General features: G+C 49.8%; 1 protein-coding gene and 1 pseudogene across 1 annotated transcript; one reads left to right on the top strand and one right to left on the bottom strand.

Annotated features, from left to right (window-relative positions):
• Positions 1–6,153: 6,153 nt before the first annotated feature.
• GAST (gastrin) lies at positions 6,154–6,643 on the bottom strand. Its single transcript, XM_004434487.3, has 2 exons — positions 6,424–6,643; positions 6,154–6,302 (listed from the first exon to the last, which is right to left on the bottom strand). Exons 1-2 carry the CDS (start codon positions 6,641–6,643, stop codon positions 6,199–6,201), a joined length of 324 nt encoding a protein of 107 aa, XP_004434544.1. The 3' UTR covers positions 6,154–6,198.
• An 8,029-nt stretch (positions 6,644–14,672) lies between these two features.
• LOC101406820 (large ribosomal subunit protein uL11 pseudogene) lies at positions 14,673–15,478 on the top strand (annotated as a pseudogene).
• Positions 15,479–19,122: the final 3,644 nt, after the last annotated feature.

Below are 19,122 nucleotides of genomic sequence, written 5' to 3'. Positions count from 1 at the left end.
CCCAGTGCCCCGCTGCGGAGGGTGAAGCAGGAGTGCATCCCCCACTCTCTTAGGTAGAGGGCCCCCAGAAGCGGGCATGGAACAGCATTTGAAAACAAGTCGTTTATTTGGGAGATGATCCCAAGAAGCACTCTTCGGGGGTGGGTACTTGAGAAGAGAAGGAAGCTAATGGAAGGGAGTTTCAGGCAACTGAGGCTCAGTCCTACTGGGGAACTCGGAGAGGAAGTGTAGTCCTTTGCAACTCAAAGTGTGGTCTGTGGACTAGCATCATTGACTTGCCTGAGAGTTTGTTGGAAACGCAGACTCTCAGGTTCCATCCCGGACCTAGAGAGTCAGAATCTGCATATTATCAAGGTCCCCAGGCAGTAAACATGCACGTTAAAGCTGGAGATGCGCAGGGCCGGCCCCGTGGCTTAGCGGTTAAGTGCGCGCACTCCGCTACTGGCGGCCGGGGTTCGGATCCTGGGCGTGCACCGACGCACCGCTTCTCCGGCCATGCTGAGGCTGCGTCCCACACACAGCAACTAGAAGGATGTGCAACTACGACATACAACTATCTACTGGGGCTTTGGGGAAAAAAAGGAGGAGGGTTGGCAATAGATGTTAGCTCAGAGCCTGTATTCCTCAGCAAAAAGAAAAGGATTAGTACGGATGTTAGCTCAGGGCTGATCTTCCTCACAAAAAAAAAAAAACCAACCAAAAAAAACCTGGAGATGTGCCAATATGGAACCCATCTCGGTTATCCCACCCAAGGGGTGAGGAAGCTAGAGCATACATCCTCCAACTGCTGTCCCTCATTGGCTGAGGGCTGCTGCTGGGGGCATTAACTCACTGGAGCTCTGGCCTCGCCATGCATGGGCGAGGAAAAGTCCACGGCAGAGAATAACCGGCGTTTGTAGTGGAACACGGTCAACACGTGCTAGAATGGTGAGTGCCGAGGATGTGGGCAGGGCACTGACGGTGTCCACTACAGTCCACGCTTTGTACCACTTGGATGCACTCCAGCTCTGTGTGGAGGTCACTCTGGCCTGGCATTGCTTCTTTAGCATGATGGCTGGTCACCACATCTTAAAAAAAATACACTTACGCCTAGAGGGCGAATGGTCCCCACTGCTGCAATTGGTCCTGAAACCCTGAATGATATTCTCATGTCCTTCCTCTACCCCCCATCCTATATTCCCCTCCTCTTTGGCCAGCACTTCAGCTGGTCCAGATTACTTTCCTGGTGAAGTCACCTAGACCTTCATTCCTGTGAGGTCTGAACACTTGATCATGTGTCCTTGTCAGGTCATTGACTCTGCAACTGTCTGCTTGTGGTTTCACCAGACAGGGAGCCCCAAGAGGCACCCCAGTGAACCTCCTGAGTTCCAGACCCCACGTCCTCCTTCCTGCCCCAGCTGTGAGGCAGCGATCCTGGCTCCTCATGCTAATCAGAGTAATAGCCTCTGACAGTAATTGACATTTCTTTGCCTGCTGGTCTAATGTCACGAAGAGACGAAAATGGCCAGGCAGCAGCTGTAACTTGAGGTTTAGGGGAATCTTGACTATATTCCCTGGTGGAAGCATCCTCCCCCAGGAACCAGGATTTCTGGTCCAGAAGTGTCTAGAATTGTGGGGACAGAAAGCACAAACTCCTGAGGTGGATCCCCGGCAGTGATGGTGATAGGGGCCACTCCCACACTACCCTGGGCTCCTGGACCCATGTGTCCTGGCCTTTGGGGACACAGCACCCTATAGTAACCGCTGGTTCAAAATATATACTGGATCCCAACCCCCAGGCTACATCCCCAAGTTGGTGCCTTGGCTGCACATTTAATCCCAGCATTCTCTCAGGCCTGCAGTTTCTGAGTGACGTGCTGTACGGTACGACAAGTGGATCCCGTGGTCATGTGCTCATTGCTGTACCTCCTTCTCTATAAAGTAGGCCCCTTGTCTGAGGTCATGTTTCATGGGATCCCGTGATGGCAACTCATACACCGGAAGTCCTTAGATGCTCTGTAGTCCTGTAGTGCTGGTGGAGGCACTTCGGGCAGGAAGGCAAACTTATACTTAGAATATGTATCAGTCCCCCCTTCTAGGGTGGAAGTGTCTGATGCAATCAATTTACCAATATGTAGCTTGTTGGTCTTGTTGCTATGGGAGGCATGGTCCCATATCAAGGGCTCAGAGTTGGTCTCTGCTACTGAGATTGGCAGTTGGGCCCATGCATAACCTCTGTCTCTACCACCATTGTCACTGTATTCAAGGGCCCATAGTGCAAGTGTGGAGCGGCTGATGACTGGTTGACCTCCATTGGATAAGCGATCCTTGTTCAGGTGGATGCTCTAGGGTGGGCGTTGGTGAGATGCAAAGATCCATACACTTTGTGCCTCCTCCATAGATCCATCTACTTGCTCTTCCCCAGAAGTCTTTGTCTCTGATTTTCTAATCTTGCTCCTACAAGTCCCTTGACCAATCAGGTGAGCCACTTGCACTGCCCAGCAGTCTGTGTATATCCTTCCCCCTGCCCACTTCTCCCTCCACGCCAAGTTGATGGCCAGGTCTGCTACTTGAAACTCTACTCACTGGAAGGATTGCCCCTCACCACTGTCTTTCAGAGCCACCCCTGTGTGGGCCATAGTTCGGGAACAGTCATTTTCAGTTTTTACCAACATGTCAAGCCTGCCCATTTGTGAACCAGACCTGGTCTTTCCTCCTCTCTGAGCTGGCCGTAGGGAACCTCCAATGAGGCCATAGGGGTGAGCTGAGGGAGAGGCACTGGTGCAGTAGACCTGGGGGTGTGGGTGACAAGTTTGAATAACTTGTTTGTGTCCTCTGGTCCTCCTCAGGCCCAGTCTCAAAGGTACTATTTCCATCCTAAACTGAACTGCTGGTTGGCCCACCCAACCTTGTGACATGGTGGATCTGAAAAGACCCAGCTCATGATGGACAACTGTGGTTGCATAGTAACTTCATGTCCAATGGTCAAGTGCTCACTCCCTACTAGGGCCCAGGAGCACACCAGGAGTGGCTTTTTAAACAGTAAATAATTTTTTTCCGCTGATGGCATGACCTTGCCCTAGAACAGGAGTCAGCAAACTATGACCCATAGGCCAAATCTGGTTCATCGCCTGTTTTTATACAGCCTACAAGCCCAGAATTGTTTTTATATTATAAATGATTACACTTTAAATGGTTATTTGAGTACCTAACACAATATCCTTGATTTTGCCTCTTGGCCTGCAAACATTTTCTATCTGGCCCTTTAAGCGAGTCCTAGGGGTCTGCACTACAGTTCTCTTGTTGGGACTTGCCAGAGACTTCATATGGTATCCTTGTCCACCGTGGATACTTCTAGCACTGTGGGGGCTGCCAGGTCATATGGCCCAATCAGCAGGGCTGCCTGAACCTGTCAGAGAGTTCTTTCTTGATTTGGTCCCCACCGGCAGCCTCCTGATTCACCTGATAAAGTCAGGGCAGGATTCTATGGATCCCCAAACCCAGAGAATCCTAGCAAGCCCTGTGCCTCTTTTTTAGTGGTAGAAGGGAAGGTTTGCCCTAGTCCACTGAGTCTGTAAACACTTCACCAGGATTCCTGAATATTTTCAGGGTTTATGCACCCACTTTGGGTGCACACATATCTCTCCGGGACAGCCAGAGTGCTTGCCACTCATGCTTACTAGGTCTGATTAACATGATGACATCAATAGATTGGACTGGTGTGATGCTCTTCAGAAGGTCTAGATGATCAAAGTCCCTTTGGACTATCTTGTAATAAAGAGCAGGAGGGTTGATATAGACTTGGGCAAGACCGTGAATGTGTACCGCTGTCTGTTCCAGGTAAGTGAGAAGTGCTTCTGATCCTTCCTCCTGATAGGAATTGAAAATAAAGCATTCATCAGACCAACAGCAGCAAAGCAAGTGTCAGCAGTTGTGTTTATCTGTTGTAGTAAAGATGCCACAGTGGCACAGCTGCTGCCATCAGGACTGTCATTGGTTAAGTTTACGGTAGTTACCATGACGGCAATAGTCCATCTGGTTTTTTCAGGGGTCATGCCTGTGAATTAAATGGCCATATGATGGAGTCCTTCACCCTTGCAGTCCTTCAGGATGGCACTAGTCTCTGCCAGTTCACCTGAGATGTGGTATTGAGAGTGGGAGGGCAGCTTCAGAGACTTCCACTTGGCGTTTCCCATCGTGATGGCTCTTATTCCATATGACAGGGAATTAACGTGAAAGTTCTGCCAGCTGCTAAGTCTATCCATCCAAATCATGCACTCAGGGACCAGAGCATGACCACAAGGTGTGTCCAAGGACCCACTGGACCTATGGTGAGACAGACTTGCATCTAGACTCCACTTGTCACCTGGCCACCAGACACTCCCTCTTTAATGTGGGTGGAGGCACAATGGCATTTTTGGTTCTCTGATGAGATAGCTCAGGCTCTGTATACAATAGCTTTTGAAATATCTGGGACTGTACTGGGACTCTTTCCCAGTGTACAATTACACTGATAAATGATTGGTCTGAGAATTGATGCAAATTTGGAAACCAGGCAAGGGATCCTGATTTTCCATTTTGGCAGCTAACATCAGCCATTGGCACATCTGCTTCTGATCTGTTCTGGTTGCATAGGGCAAACAGTACCCTCACTGGCCATCCATATATCTCAAGTCTAGGAACACCAAGGTCTATTAGCCACCACGACAAATCCTGTTGGCCAAGGCCTCCTGGAGGCCATTTTGGTCTTGCTCCTCATTATGTCCACCTTGCCTCTGATGATTAAGTGCTGCCACCTGGCCTCCTCTGTCCTGCAATCCTGTCATCCCCATTGACACTAGGTAGCCTGGGCCCAGAGTAGCATCTTCTACATCAACTCTGGACTACAGAGGATAACTACTGCTTATGTCTCCTCACTGACATGTTCCTGATGTCCTCTGGGAAAGGAGTCAGAGGCAGACTCAGAGATAAAGATTTGAGTGCTAGTGGTTTATTCGGGTGGTGATCCCAAGAAACACAAGTGAGAGCGTGAGGGCATGAGACAGGCAAGGGAAGGAAGCCAATAAAGGGTAACATTGAGCAGGTTCCTGCCATGGGCAGCTGGGGCTCAGTCCTGCTGGGACCTCTGGGAGACAGAGTTGAACACAGCTCAGAGTTACCCCACCAGAAGGGTGAGGGAGCTGGGGTATTTATTCTCCACCTCTCATCTGTCATTGACTGAGAGATGCTTCTGGAGGTGCTAACTCCTCAGCATTCCCAGCCTGCCTTGCACTCAGAAAGCCCTCAGGTGGAGAGTAGCCTGTGCCTGTGGTGGGGTGCTGCCGACAGGCACAGAACAGTGAGGGAATATGGGTGAAACACCAAGGGCCTGCACCCACCACTCGACCATCCATTTGACAAATATTTATTGGGTACCTCCTGTTCTTGGCACCAAGGATACAGCAAGGAAGAGGGACACGTGGTCCCCACTTTACAGAGTTTTCCTTCTAACCGGGAAGGCAGACAATAAATCGGCAAACAAAGCAACTACAGAATGTGAAAATGTGCTCTATAGAAAATATTATGCTGTGATTAGAGGATATTGGGGTCCGTGTGTGAAGGGTGAGGGGCAGAGAGGGTGGGTCTCTCAGGAAGCGGCATTTCAACCAAGAATTCAAGGAGAAAAAGGGGACCCAGCCACGTTTGTGCCTGAAGAAAAGCATTCCAGATGCAGGGAACAGCAAAGACATAGATTCTGAGCAGGAAAGAACATGGTGCATTTGTGTAAGGGAGAGGGAGAGAGAGGAGGAAGGAACGCACCCATGGCGGCGCCCACAACAGGGACGGCAGGGCTAGCTTGTAGGCTTCGGCAAGGAGTTTAAGTTTTATTCTAAGTACGATGGGAAGTGTTGGATGGTTAAACCTGGAGTGGCATGATTTTCTTTATCTTTTAGAAAGCTTTCTCCAGTTGCGACCCCACCACCTCTTCTCCCACTCACCGGTGTGGATTCTTGTTTGATGTTAGGCTCTGGGGACACCAAGAAGAATTAGCCGCAGTCCCTGCCCCTAGGGGGCGCTCAACTCTCCTCCCTGCCTCAGTCTTGCCTCCAACCCATTCCCTTCCCCGGCCCCGGGACACTTGACACAGAGTGATCTTTTGGAAGCTAGTTTATTTTGATTGGTTTTTCATGGGGCAGGGCTGGTCTGGGCTAGGAGATGGCTGGGCTGTGAAGCTTAGTTCTAGGGACGTTGGTCCTGTTCCTCAGCACTGCGGCGGCCGAAGTCCATCCATCCATATGCTTCTTCTTCTTCCTCCACCCACGGCCCCTGCTTCTTGGACAGGTCTGAGGGTCAGAGGAGGGAGAGGGGGTGAGGATGGAGGAAGCATGCCCAGCCTCTAGAGACCGAGGCCTAAGCCAAACCTGGCGGGCAAAGGAAGCCGGGATGGCTGTCAGCAGCTCCTACCTGCCACCAGGTGTGGGGGACCCTGGAGCCCCAGCTGCCTTCGGTGATGAGAGGCTGGACCCAGCCCATCCAGCCGGTCTGGGCAACGTGGCTCCAGGCCCTTATTGGCCCCCAGACCCGAGGGCGCGTCCTGCACCTGGGAGCGAGGCTTCCAAGAAGCTTCGGAGAAGGCGGCCAGAGCCAGTGCAAGGATCAGCGCATACACACACAGTCGCCGCATCTTGTCTGCAAAGGAGAGGGGGTCCGAGCTTAAAGGCGGGCTGTCCAGGCACCCAGAGGCTGGGCCCTGGACCAGATGCACCCCAGGCCCTCCCTGCTGACAGCTCTGCAGTTCTGCGTGGGGTTGTGGACTGTTCCTCCAGTTCGTTTCTCCAGCTCCTGTCGGCTTCCCCGGCCGCCAAGCCTGGGCCTTTCCTCCTTACTTTCCCCAGTTACAGCAACTGCTTCTCTCGGAGGATTTTAAAACCTAGAGCAGTAGTTTCCAAACTGCTCTGCAGAGTTTGAGGCCATGTGAGTGGCTCTGTAGATGTTTAAGTCTTGTAATTTAAAGCCAACTTTTAAATAGTAATACCAAAGAAATGCACACTCAGCTGCATTGCAGACCACAGGGTGTCTCTTTGGCGACCCCAGCACCTTCACGCGTGCTGGGTCACATCGTCTTTGTGCAGCCCTCGGAGGGGAGGGTCTCCTGCCTTTTTTGCTTAACTGAGGACTATCCTGTGGTTGTAATTAAGAGAAAATTAAATTGTCACCATTCCCAGCCATGTATCAGGGTGAATCAAGTTTGGAGGAACCACAATACAGAGTAACCTGGATACTCAAACAAACCGAAAATTCAAATCTAAAATTCGGTTCTCTGGATTCAACATCTTTGTGTTCTTTTAGCTTCCTTGTTCTGATTGGCTTTATCAGAAGTAAACGATAAAAATTGTACCTCCTCAGAACACATTTGTATGAATAAAACACTGCTTTAATCTGTTTTGCATAGTCAGATTTCCCTTGGAAGAGAAAGAGTTTTGCTGCTAAAGAAACAAAGTCGAAAATCAGTGATGTAGAGCCATGCTGTCCACTATGGTAGCCACTCGCCACACGTGGCTCTTTACGTCTAAATTAATTAAAATGAAAAATTCCTCCTTTGCATGCGCCACATTTCCAGTGCACATGTGGCTGGTGGATACCGTAATGGACAGTGCAGAGAGAACATTACCGTCATCGTGGAAAGCTCTTTTAGACAGTGCTGGTCTAGAAAAGCGCTTGAGATGAGATCCAGGAGCCCTGGGGTCCAGACCCAGCCCTGCCCAATGATTTGTATGACTTTGGGTAAGTCACATCTCCCTATGGGCCTCAGTTTTCTCTCCTGAGAGATGGGAGAATAGCCCCTGTCCTTCTCACCTCACAGGGGTAAGGTGAGCGTGGAGTGAGAGGGGCAGGGCAGGGCCCTGGTTGAAGTAGCAGGTCAGCTCGAAGGCAAGGGTTGCAAAGGCCAGGGTGGGTCCTAGAGCTGAGGCCTGGTCTGGCCTTGGGCTAGAGAAAGGATCTCAGCCCTGGAGACACTGAAGTGTGAGCCTGGTACCCTGATGGGGGGAGGGGTCTCGTCAACCCTCTTCCCAGCCTCTCCCCTTCCCTCGTGGGTGTCTCACCTGCAGAGCTCGGAGGTAGGAGATGCTGCGGTGGCCTGGTGCCTCTTGGTTCTCTGCTCTGCTTGGGGCTCCAGCCCTGCCTTATAAAGCCCTCAAAGTCCCTCCCAAACCCTCCTCCCCCACGAGGCCAGGCTGCCCACAGTGAGAGGAAGGGGGTGGGTACAGGTGCATCACCCCTGCCCCACCCTGTCACTTAGAGTCAGTCAGTCATCCGGATGTGAGGGAAGGGAAGGGGAGCTGACCTCCATGGCGAGGGGCAGGAGCCGAGTGGGGGCAGTTCTTCAGCTGAGTCTGAGGGCAGGTAGGAGACAGGCTCCCTGGGGTCAGGAACAGTGTCCCCTGCCTTGTCCTTGGGGTCAGAGGCCTAGTGCTCATCCCTTGGACCACATCCCATTGGGGCGCAGGTGAGGAGGACGGACCAAATGACCTTAGCATCAGAGAAGCATATTTCATGACACATTGATGTTTGAAGAGCAGGGAGTGGGTGAACGTGGAGTGACATATTGATCCCCCGTCCCCTCTGCCAGGCTCTGCAAACAGGACGTGTCGCAGTTATCAGGAGCAATGGGCCGTGGGCTGATGGCCCTGCTCTCTCTGCCTAGTGGCTGTGAGCTGGTCGTCTCTAAGCCCCTTCACCTCCCCTTACCTGGAAAACCCTGAGCGTCCCCCCTCCTCATGCCCTCTGTGCTGGGCTGGATTTAGCTTGCAGACCCGTCACCCCAGGTCGGCCCCTCATCCCCCATCCCTTGCAACCCCCTAACAGAGCCGATCCTTTGAGGCTCGTGCATTCGTAGGCTCCCTCATTTTGTTTTCAAGGGGAGATAGTAATCTGCGTAACACATTCACCGCTTTTCAATATAAAAATACATCTTAAAATGGTTAGCAAAGAGACTAAAGTGTTTGCCCAAGATGTACCAGAAAACCAAAGGGTGTGCTTGTTGACTTATTTGATAAATTGCTGCCTCCACCACGTTGGGATGGATGTAACCAGCTCTAGGCTGTTTTTGATTTTTCCATAGTCGGGACTAGAGATTCTGCTCTTGTTCCTGCGTCATCAGGGCCCCTCCTCGTCTGGGGGAGTTTGATGCCCCTTGGGTCCTGGATAAGGGGCAGTGATACCTACGCGCACAGCCAGCCTTGCTGAGAATGAACAGGTGATGAAGGAAGCAGGCTGCGAGGTGTCCACGACAACCAGCGGCCGAATGTTCTGGTGAATAACCACTCTAATCCGGAGCAGGACTCGGTGACTCAGCAGATGGAATAAATGAAAACGGCAAAAACAGTGCAGGCACTGGTGATAATTCATTGAATCACAGGATCTCAGGGATGGAAGGAACTTTGAGGGGGCTTGGGGGGAAGACTGGGGTGGGGAGCAGCGCTGCTCACATCCCCGGGGAACAGAGCCGGTCGTGTTGCTGTGGTAACGGGAAATTATAAGCTTTCAGCAGAGCCCTGGTTGTTCCAGAGCCCAGACTTGATTTCTGGCCCCCTGGCTGTTCTTCCGCAGGCTCATTGCACGAGGGGGCCGACTGCACCAGAGAGAAGCGTGCACTCGCATTCAACAGGCGGTGGTGGGGTGCCACTGTTCGTGGGCACAGGCGGGCACGCAGGGAGGGAGCTGAGACAGCCCTCGCCCCAGTGAGAACACAGTCACGGAGACTGCATGTTCTGCCCACATGGGAAGCTTGTCTGATGGAAAAAGGAAGGGTTTTCTGGCAGATCTCTCCCCATCTCTGAGATCTTTTCTCCTCCAGGAAATGAGGAAAATAACTTGGGGAGGAGTCCTGTGAAGGTGAAGTACATAGAGCACCGTGCCCGGTGCCCAGAACCTCGTGGATACCTACTTTGTTTGCACCTTCTCCCTTTAGCCTCTCCGGGCCTCAGTGAGCCTTATCTGTGAAATGGGAATCATTCATTCCTACCTCGTAGGGCTGCAGTGAAGGGGAAGTGTGACAAGGTCTGTGCACACACTTCACACACATGAGGGAGCTTCTCCTCCCAAGGATTAAGGAGGGTAAGGAGGGTAATTCCCTAAAAAGCTTCATCTGTGAATCCAAGGTTTTCCCTCCTGCTGGCCATGACCCAGAGGGACACCTGCCCCGAGCTGCCATTGAAACAGGCAGCAGGCATAGAGCCTGTGGAGGCTGGCCCTCTCAGAGGCCGGCACCGACTGGTGTGCAGAGGGTTTTGGAACTGGTAAGGCCAGGGTGGAACCCTGGCTCCAATATTTTGACTAGCTGGGTGACCAGAAAATCCAGTTTCTGTGTCTACCAAGTTGGAGATCAGATCCCAGCCCCTGGGGCCCAGCCTCCTCCCCACCCTGTGGACCCTGCCCATCTTCACGATGACAACGCTGTGTGCCAGGCACCCATAAACCCTTGGCATGCGTGAATGCAACTGCTCTTTTCCGTGAGCCTAGGGTGTAAGTTCTGGTGTGTCCGCATCCTACAGAGGAAGAAACTGAAGCTCAGATAGGCGACACAATTCCTGTCCTGTGTTCACACGACCAAGAAGGAGAGCTGGGCCTGAAACTCAAGTCTCTGTTCTCCTACTTCTGGGTCCTCCTCCTCCCAGGAGGGGTATGGTGGGTTGAATAATAGTCCCCCAAAGATGAACTTGCCCTAATCTCTGGAACTTGTGGATATGTGACATTACCTGGCAAAATGGACTTTGCAGATGTAATTAAGGTTGCAGACTTTAAAATAGGGAGCTTATCCTGGATTATCTGAGTGGGCCCACTTTAATCAGCCGGCACTTACAAGCAGAGAATGTTCTTCAGCTACAGGCAGAAATGACATGGCTGAAAGGTGAATCAGAGATTTGAAGAACGAGGAGGACTCGACCTGCCCTTGCTGGTTTGAAGACGGGACGGGGAAGGCAACAGGCTGAGGAATGCAGGTGGACTTGAGGAGCTGAGTGGGGCCCTGGGCTGAGGTCCCATGACCACACAGAACTGAATTTGGCCAACAATGTGGGTGAGCTTCTATATGATTCTTTCCCAGGATCTTCAGAAAGGAACACAGCCTGGTGACACCTTGATTTTGGCCCAGTGAGCCATGCTGTACCTGGCCTTCTGACCTACAGAGCTGTGAGAGAAGGAATTTGTGTTGTTTTAAGCTTTAAGTTTGTGGTGATTTGTTACAACACAACAGAAAACGAATACATGGGGTTCCAGCCTTTTGAAGGTTTCTGTCAGTAAGAACGGCCTTGCGTGAGTTTCCCGGGGATTTTTCACAGACAGTTAAGGGAGATGTTCGGTGAGGTATTTGGCCATGCGTCTGTTCCATTTTCCTTCCACGTGTTGAGCACCTGCTGTAAGCCAGGGTCTGGATGAGGCCCGGGGGGTTAAGAGGTGGATATGATCGGCCCTTTCATCTCTTTGCTGGAGTTTAGATTTGGGGTGAGGGGGTACAAAATATATGATGTCAAGGGGAGAATGTTCCCTGGGAGGAGACTCCCCAGAGGCAACTGCACGCCTGAACACACTCCCGCCTGCCAGCCGGCCTTGGGAAACATCACTACTGATGAGCTGCACACGCTGTTGCTGTCAGGAGGCAGTGCCTCGGCTTCCTAATTGGTTATTGATAGCGGAAAAGGGAGAGGCGGATGACGACTCAGTCACCTGCCCCAGGCAACGGGGCCTTGAGGGTGTGAAGGTGCTGGGGCAACAGTGATACCTGGGAGGTGCTCAGGCAAAGTGGGCGTCTGTCCACGGTCTGTCCCAGGGCAGGGGGCTGGGGAGGGGGATGTGGGTCCACGACTTCTGGCCTCACCTGCTGCCCGAGTGGGAAGGTGAGCTCTCAGGCTGAGCTGGAGAGGCTGCCCACCCGCCTCAGGGGCCCAGAGAGAGCAGAGGGCGCCCCCACTCCAGCCTCGGCCTTCTCTCCCCCGTCCTCCTCTCTCACGTCTCATGTGATGCCCACCTGCGCCTTTTCAGCAGTGGCTCTCAACCCACGCTTCACATTAGGGTCACCTGGGGAGCTCTAACCCCCACCCCCATGCCCAGGTTGCACCCCAGTCCTCTCGAATCAGAAGCTGGGTGGAGACCCAGACGTCAGCTGGAGTCTGTGCGCAGGGCAAGGCAAGGAGGCTTTGCAATCAGGGCTCGGATCCCAGCTTTGGCGCTTCCTAACTGTGTGCCATCTAAGGCAAGTCACAGGCTTGAGGATGATACTGGTACTTACTGAGAGGGTCCTGGTGAGGGTTAAATGAGACGCCGGCAGCATTTGCTTGGTCTCTGACACATAGTAAGTTCTAAGTAAAAAGCGTCTGCTATTATCATTGGTATTTCCGCTACCACAGACTTACCCGCACGTCATCCATCCTGCTGCGTCCAGCTGACTTCCAGAATATTCTCCCCCTTTCCTTAGTTATTTTCCTCTCTACTCTTCCCTGCAATAGTGCAATAGTCCCTGGAGGCTTTCCCTACAGGTTAATGCCCCCCCACCCCATGCAGGCCTCACACTAGCTCCTCACATCTACCCACCTTCTGCTTCCCACAGCCCTGGGTCACATCCTGGCCTCCACCCTGGGGACGGTGTTGCCTCCCATATCTTGACAATAACACTGGTCCATTGTTGAATGGACCCTCACAGGGCATATTAGCTCACTTGATACTCAAAATCAAGCCCAGAACCCTGTTTGCAGACTGTCAAAACCCATTGAATGCACAATTTTGTCAAAACTCGTTGAATTCACACTTAGGATTGTGCATTCCATTGTATGTAAATTTCATTGAAAAAGAAAGAAGTGTAACAAATATTGAACTCTAGTTAATGAACTGTTTAGGGCAAAGTGTCCTGTGCATTTATTTATTTATTTATTTATTTATTTATTTATTTATTTGTGAGGAAGATCAGCCCTGAGCTATCCACACCAATCCTCCTCTTTTTTTTTTGCTGAGGAAGGCTGGTCCTGAGCTAACATCCGTGCCCATCTTCCTCCACATTATGTGGGACGCCGCCACAGCATGGCCTGACAAGTGGTGAGTCGGTGTGCGCCCGGGGTCCGAACCTGGGCCGCCAGCAGCAGAGTGCATGCACTTAACTGCTACTCCATGGGGCCGGCCCCTGTGCATTTATTTTGAAATGCATGAAAAATAAGATGGGCAGATGGATAGATATGAGATTGAGAACAATAAAATATAAATTATAGAACCTAGGTGGTGGGCATATGAGTGTTCACATTAAAATTCAACTTTGTGTGTTTGAACATTTTTATCATGAAACGTTGGAAAATATTTTGTTTAGCAATATCTGATAGTGGTTTGAAATGGGAAAATAATTCTAAAAGCACCTAGGTGAGAGCAGTCTTCACTCAGGTGCATTTTAGAGACGAGGAAGTGAGGGTCAGCCAGGGTAAGATGCTTGCCCCAGGCCTCCCAGGTGGGAGGTGAGAGAGCTGAGCTGTGAACCTGGTCTGTCTTCTTGGACTCCCTGAACTGCTGCCTCTCCTCACCCAGCGCCTCCTGTCCCACTCTCTCTCCAGAAGCTCCAGCTGAATCTACCTTTGCTGTGACCTCCAGCTCCTCCCCCTGCCTGAGTCCCCATAACCCACCTGCCCTTCCAGGTCTCACGTTCCTCCCTCCCCAGCCTGGCTTCACAGTTTGTCGTTTCAGGTGTGTGCGATGCACCTAGATTGCTGCCCTTGTCCTGCTTCAGAGCCTGCCAGGCTGGTCCCCAGTTCCTGGCAGAGGACGCCATCACCCCTTTCTCAGCTCCTGTCTCCTTCTCCCTGCAAACAGGATAGTTCCTGAAAATGGCAGGTTGATTCAATTGCAGATTAATGTTCTGCAGCTGGTTGTTGCCTGGCAACCTTGTGAATTATCTCCCCTTCCCTCCTAAGGCCATCTGACGTCAGCCCCTTTCTCCCCACCGTGACCACAGTTGTCTCAGTCCACTTTCCATCCTTTTCTCCTTTCCACCATCACTGGAGGGTACCGAGCCCTGTTCAAGGTCAGCCCCTCCACCAGGGCCCTTCATCCCAGACCCTCCTGCTTGCTTAGAAACCTTGTGCCTTCACTTTTTCATTCATTCATTCATCTATTTAGTCAATGAAAAATTTTCTAAGTGCCCATTTTGCGTCAGGCACTGTGCTGACTCTGGGGACGCAACGTTGATCACTAGGGTCTTCATTCCTTTTCTCTTGGAGGGGAGACAGTATGGTATGAGCTTAAGGTGCCACGGATGGTTGGGAGGGGAAGTAGGCAGGGAAGCCTTCTCCATCCCCCTGGACCTTGAAGCTCGCCTCCATGCAAGCCTTCGGACGTTTGTAACACGTTTTCACCTCCCTCGTCCCAGAATAATGGTGATTAAGATTTAGAGAGCACTTCTGTGGCCAGGCCCCCACGCTAAGCACGTTACATGCATTATGTCTTCTAATCCTCACCACAACCCTGTGAGGAGGGTAACCCTATTGCCCCTGGTCTACAGCCGAGGAAACTCAGGCACAGAGAGGTCGGTGATCATTGGGAGAAGCCATGAAGCAGTCCACCATGAGCATCCCTGATTGTTCTTGCTGAGTATGCCAGGAATGCAAGGTCATGACCACCCTTTACCTGGGCCATTTCTCAGGATTGTGTTTACTCAGGTCAGTGAGTAACCTTGAGGGATGAGGTAACGTCTCCCTAGGGGACGAAGAGCAGGCTTGCTACTGCTGGGTGTAAAAGCAGTAGATTTCGCAAGCTCAGTGTGCCTCAGCTGCCACTCAACTACTGCCCGAGTAGCATCCATGTGGGTCCATATTGTGTCACCACCAAGGAACTTGGGGACAAGGGGAACTGATGGAAATCATGCTGCTAGCTGGGTTGTGAGTAATCAAGTTCTTTGCCCTTTCGGCTTTCGGCTCAGAGGAGGTGAAGGTGCAACTTTCTTTGGTTGTCCCGAATCCGAGTTCATCCGACACCAGCTGCCTCCACTGTGCCGCCTAAGTTCGATCCCAATGAGATCAAAGTCGGGTACTTGAGGTACACTGGTGGAGAAGTCGGTGCCACATCTGCCCTGGCCCCCAAGATTGGCCCCCTGGGTCTGTCCCCCAAAAAGGTTGGTGATGATATCACCAAGGCAACTGGTGATTGGAAGGGTCTGAGGATGACAGTGAAACTGAGCATTCAGAACAGACAGGCTCAGACTGAGGTGGTACCTTCTGCCTCTGCCCGGATCATCAAAGCCCTCAGTGAACCGCCAAGAGACAGAAAGAAGCAGAAAAACATTCAGCATGGTGGAAATGTCACTTTTGATGAGATCATCAACATTGCCCAACAGATGTGGCACTGATCTTTAGCTAGAGAACTCTTTGGAACCGTTAAAGAGATACTGGAGACTGTCCAGTCTGTGGGCTGCAATATTGATTGCTGCCACCCTCATGACATCATAGATACCATCAACACTGGTACTGCGGAAGGCCCAGCTAGTTAAGAATGACAAAGGAAAATATTTCAATAAGGGATCACATGACAACCAAAAATTTAAAAAATAAAAATGTAATAAAGTACTTTGTCTCTGACCTGGGAGTCTTGTGTCTCCTTTTTTTTTGGTGCTGAGGAAGATTCACCCTGAGCTAACATCTGTTGCCAATCTTCCTCTTTTTTTATGTGAGCTGTTGCCACAGCATGACTACTGACGGACAAGTGGTGTGGTTCCGTGGAGCACGCCGAACTTTAACCACCAGGCCACTGGGGCTGGCCCGGACCTGGAATCTTGTGTGATCTGCCAGCATTGGTGAAACAGTAATAGGATAAATTATCAGCTTGTGAGTAGGGTAAGATCAAATCCCACACTCAACCCAGTGATTCTCCCAGGACACAGCTCATCAGCCGCACAGCTGAGACTGGAACAGGGGCAGTTTGACTCCACGAGCCTTTTTTTTTTGTGAGGAGATCAGCCCTGTGCTAACATCTGCCAATCCTCCTCTTTTTTTTGCTGAGGAGGACTGGCCCTGGGCTAACATCCGTGCCCATCTTCCTCCACTTTATATGGGACGCCGCCACAGCATGGCTTGCCAAGCAGTGCGTCGGTGCGCGCCTGGGATCTGAACCGGTGAAACCCGGGCCGCCGCAGCGGAGCGTGTGCACTTAACCACTTGCGCCACTGTGCCGGCCTCGCCACAAGCCTTAAACGAAGTCTTTCCTTGCTGCTTTTCTGCTCCCTCCATGGTAATCTGTCTCTTTCCTTCACTCTGTCTATCGAGCCAGTGAGTGGGGTTGGTTGGAGTGACAGACAGCGGGGGCAAAGAGAAATGGGGGGGAGGTTTTGATGGCTGATTTTGACTGTGACCTCACTTGGCTATTGCGAAAAGCTATTTCAGGGAAGGGAGAAGGGGCAGCACATTTTGTCAGACTTTCCTGAAGTTCTACATTTATAAACCCACCTAATTCCAAACTATCCCTGGCAGAGGGTAGAGGACATTTCCGCTCACCAGCCAAAGTGGTGCTGCCATGTGGCAAGGGCAAAAGCCCTGCCCATAATTTGCCCACCCAGCCGGCTTTGAAATGATGCAATTTTTAAAATACATATAACCTATTTATTGAGATATAGTTCACATATCACACCATTCACTCTCTTAAAGTATACAATCTGGTGGCTGTCGGTATATTCACAAAGTTGCACAACTATTACCATTATCTAATCCCAAAGCAATTTCATCACCCCAAAGGAAAACCCCATACCCATCTGCAGTCACTCCTCATTCCTCTTTTCCCCTGGCAACCACTAATCTGCTCTCTGTCTCTATGGATTTGCCTATTCTGGACATTTCATATAAATGGGATCATACAATACGTGGCCTTTTCACATGGTAACTCTATGTTTAACTTTTTGAGGAAGTGTCAGACCGTTTTGCTCAGAGGCCGTACCATTTTACATCTCCACAGGCAAGGTATGAGGGTTCCCGTTTCTCCATATCCTCCACCAAAAATTGTTTTTTGTCTTTTTGACCATAGCCACATTAGTGGGTGTGAAGTGGTATCTCACTGTGGTTTTGGTTTGGATTTCCCTGATGGGTGATGATGTTGAGCATCTTTTCATGCGCTTATTGGCCATTTGTATATCTTCTTTGGAAAAATGTCGGTTCAGATCTTCTGCCCATTTTCCAACTGGGTTGTCTTTTTTTTTTTATTGACTTCTAAGAGTTCTTTATTTATTCTAAGTTCCTTATCGGATATGTGGTTTGTAAACGTTTTTTCCCATTTGGTGAGTTGTCTTTTCACTTTCTTGACAGTATCCTTTGAAGCACAAAAATTTTAAAATTTGATGAAGTCTGATTCATCTATTTTTTCTGTCACTTGCATTTTTGGTGTCATATCTAAGAAAGCTTTGCCTAACCCAAGGTCATGACAGACTTATATTTTCTCTTAAGAGTTCTATATTTTTAGCTCTTATCTTTAGGTCTATGATTCATTTCGAGTTCATTTTTCATATGGTGGGGAGTTGAGATCCAACTTCATTCTTTTGCATGTGGCTATCCAGTTGTCTCAGGACCGTTTGTTGAAAAGACTATTCTTCCCCTTTGAATTGTCTCGGCACTCTTGTCAAAAATTAATTGACTTAAATGTGATGATTCTTGACAATTTTTAATTTGGGGGAGTTCGTGTTATTTCAATGTAGTGTGTAGAGTGAGGCTTTATTAGTGTGTTTTATAACAGTGCTTCTCAACTTTAAAGGTGCGTGAGAATCCCCTGGGGGTCTGTTAAGAGGCAGATCCTGATTGGATTGGTCTCAGATGGGGCCTGAGATTCTGCATGTCTAACAAGCTTTCGTGTTAGCCTGATGCTGCTGGTCTGCAAACCACACTTTGAGCAGCAGGCCGTTATAAAATTTTATTTTGAATGTCCATAATTCACAATACAAAAAATATATAATATATATTTATATATAATATGAAAAATATAAAAAGAGGTTGTGAGTGCCTGCGGCAACACACAGATCACCTTAAGAAGTAAGAACTCCTCCTTCCTCACCGAGTGTTCGAAATTTAAAGCAGAAATAAAACAGAAGTAAAGCAGAAAATAAAACAGAAACATCTGGCAAGTCTAATTATTCAAAAAACAGAAATCACATTTGGTTAGACATGAGAAAGAGGATTTAATTAAAAAATAGAGATTTTTTAAAATTATAAGAAATACTATTCATAATTTTATGCTAATAAACATGATCATCTCAATGAAGGGGACAATTTTCTGGAAAAATATACATTTCCAAAATCAAGAAGAAAACTCAAATAGTCCAAAATTATGGAAGAAATTGAAGGAGTTGTCAAAGAGTTACCTCTAATAAAAAGTACAGGGCAAGAGGATTTAACGATGCAATATCATTCAGCCATTAAAAATGGTGTTTTCAGGGGCCAGCCCACGGCCTAGTGGTTATGTTCTGCTCGCTCTGCTTCGGCAGCCCAGGTTTGGTTCCTGGGTGGGAACCTACATCCCTCATTGGTGGCCATGCTGTGGTGGCAACCCACATACAAAATAGAGGAAGATTGGCGACAGATGTTAGCTCAGGGCAAGTCTTCCTCAGCACAAAAAACCCCAAAAAAACCCCACGGTGTTTTCAAAGGACAGTTAAGGACAGAGAAATTCTCACATAGTGGATTATGGTGATTTCTATTTTCTTTTTTCCTACTTTTTGTTGTTTTCCAATTTCTTTTCAGTGAGTGTGTATTTTTTTCATAGTCAAATAAAATATATTTTTTAAGGAAGAGTAGGGTGCATGCAAAGCCTCTGCCTCTTCACCTCCCACTCACTGCTCCCGTCGGGTCTTCTGACGCTTCTCAAGATCACTAACCCAATGGTATTCGATTTCTCCTTGTTTCCTACAATTGTTTCCTGCAGCATTTGGCACTGTGGACCAGCCATCTGGGCTTCTCTGATAAGGTCTCCTGCTAGGCACCTCTCTACCTGCTCGAAACTCCCATTCCTTCTACTCTCTAAATATAGGAGTTCCTACAATGTCTGGACTCTCCTTCCCTCTCCCTTGGTGATCCCTCCCTGTGTCACAACTTTGGTTATGCCTTCAGCGTTCATGATCCTAAAGCTGTTTCTGATGACAACTCCTCTTCCAAGTCCAGA

This window comes from Ceratotherium simum, chromosome 16 (assembly GCF_057802395.1).
Source record: "Ceratotherium simum simum isolate JZ-2026a chromosome 16, ASM5780239v1, whole genome shotgun sequence".
Classification (NCBI taxonomy): Eukaryota; Metazoa; Chordata; class Mammalia; order Perissodactyla; family Rhinocerotidae; genus Ceratotherium; species Ceratotherium simum.
Note: the sequence above shows the minus strand (reverse complement) of the source record. Positions and strands in the feature narration are given on the sequence as shown.

What these genes read in the sequence shown, in the direction of transcription:
- GAST (XM_004434487.3), bottom strand. Translation starts at nt 6,643, where the DNA reads ATGCGGCGACTGTGTGTGTATGCGCTGATCCTTGCACTGGCTCTGGCC. An exon ending in TCCCCCACACCTGGTGGCAG is followed by an intron (nt 6,303 to 6,423) that starts GTAGGAGCTGCT and finishes TCTGACCCTCAG; the next exon opens with ACCTGTCCAAGAAGCAGGGG.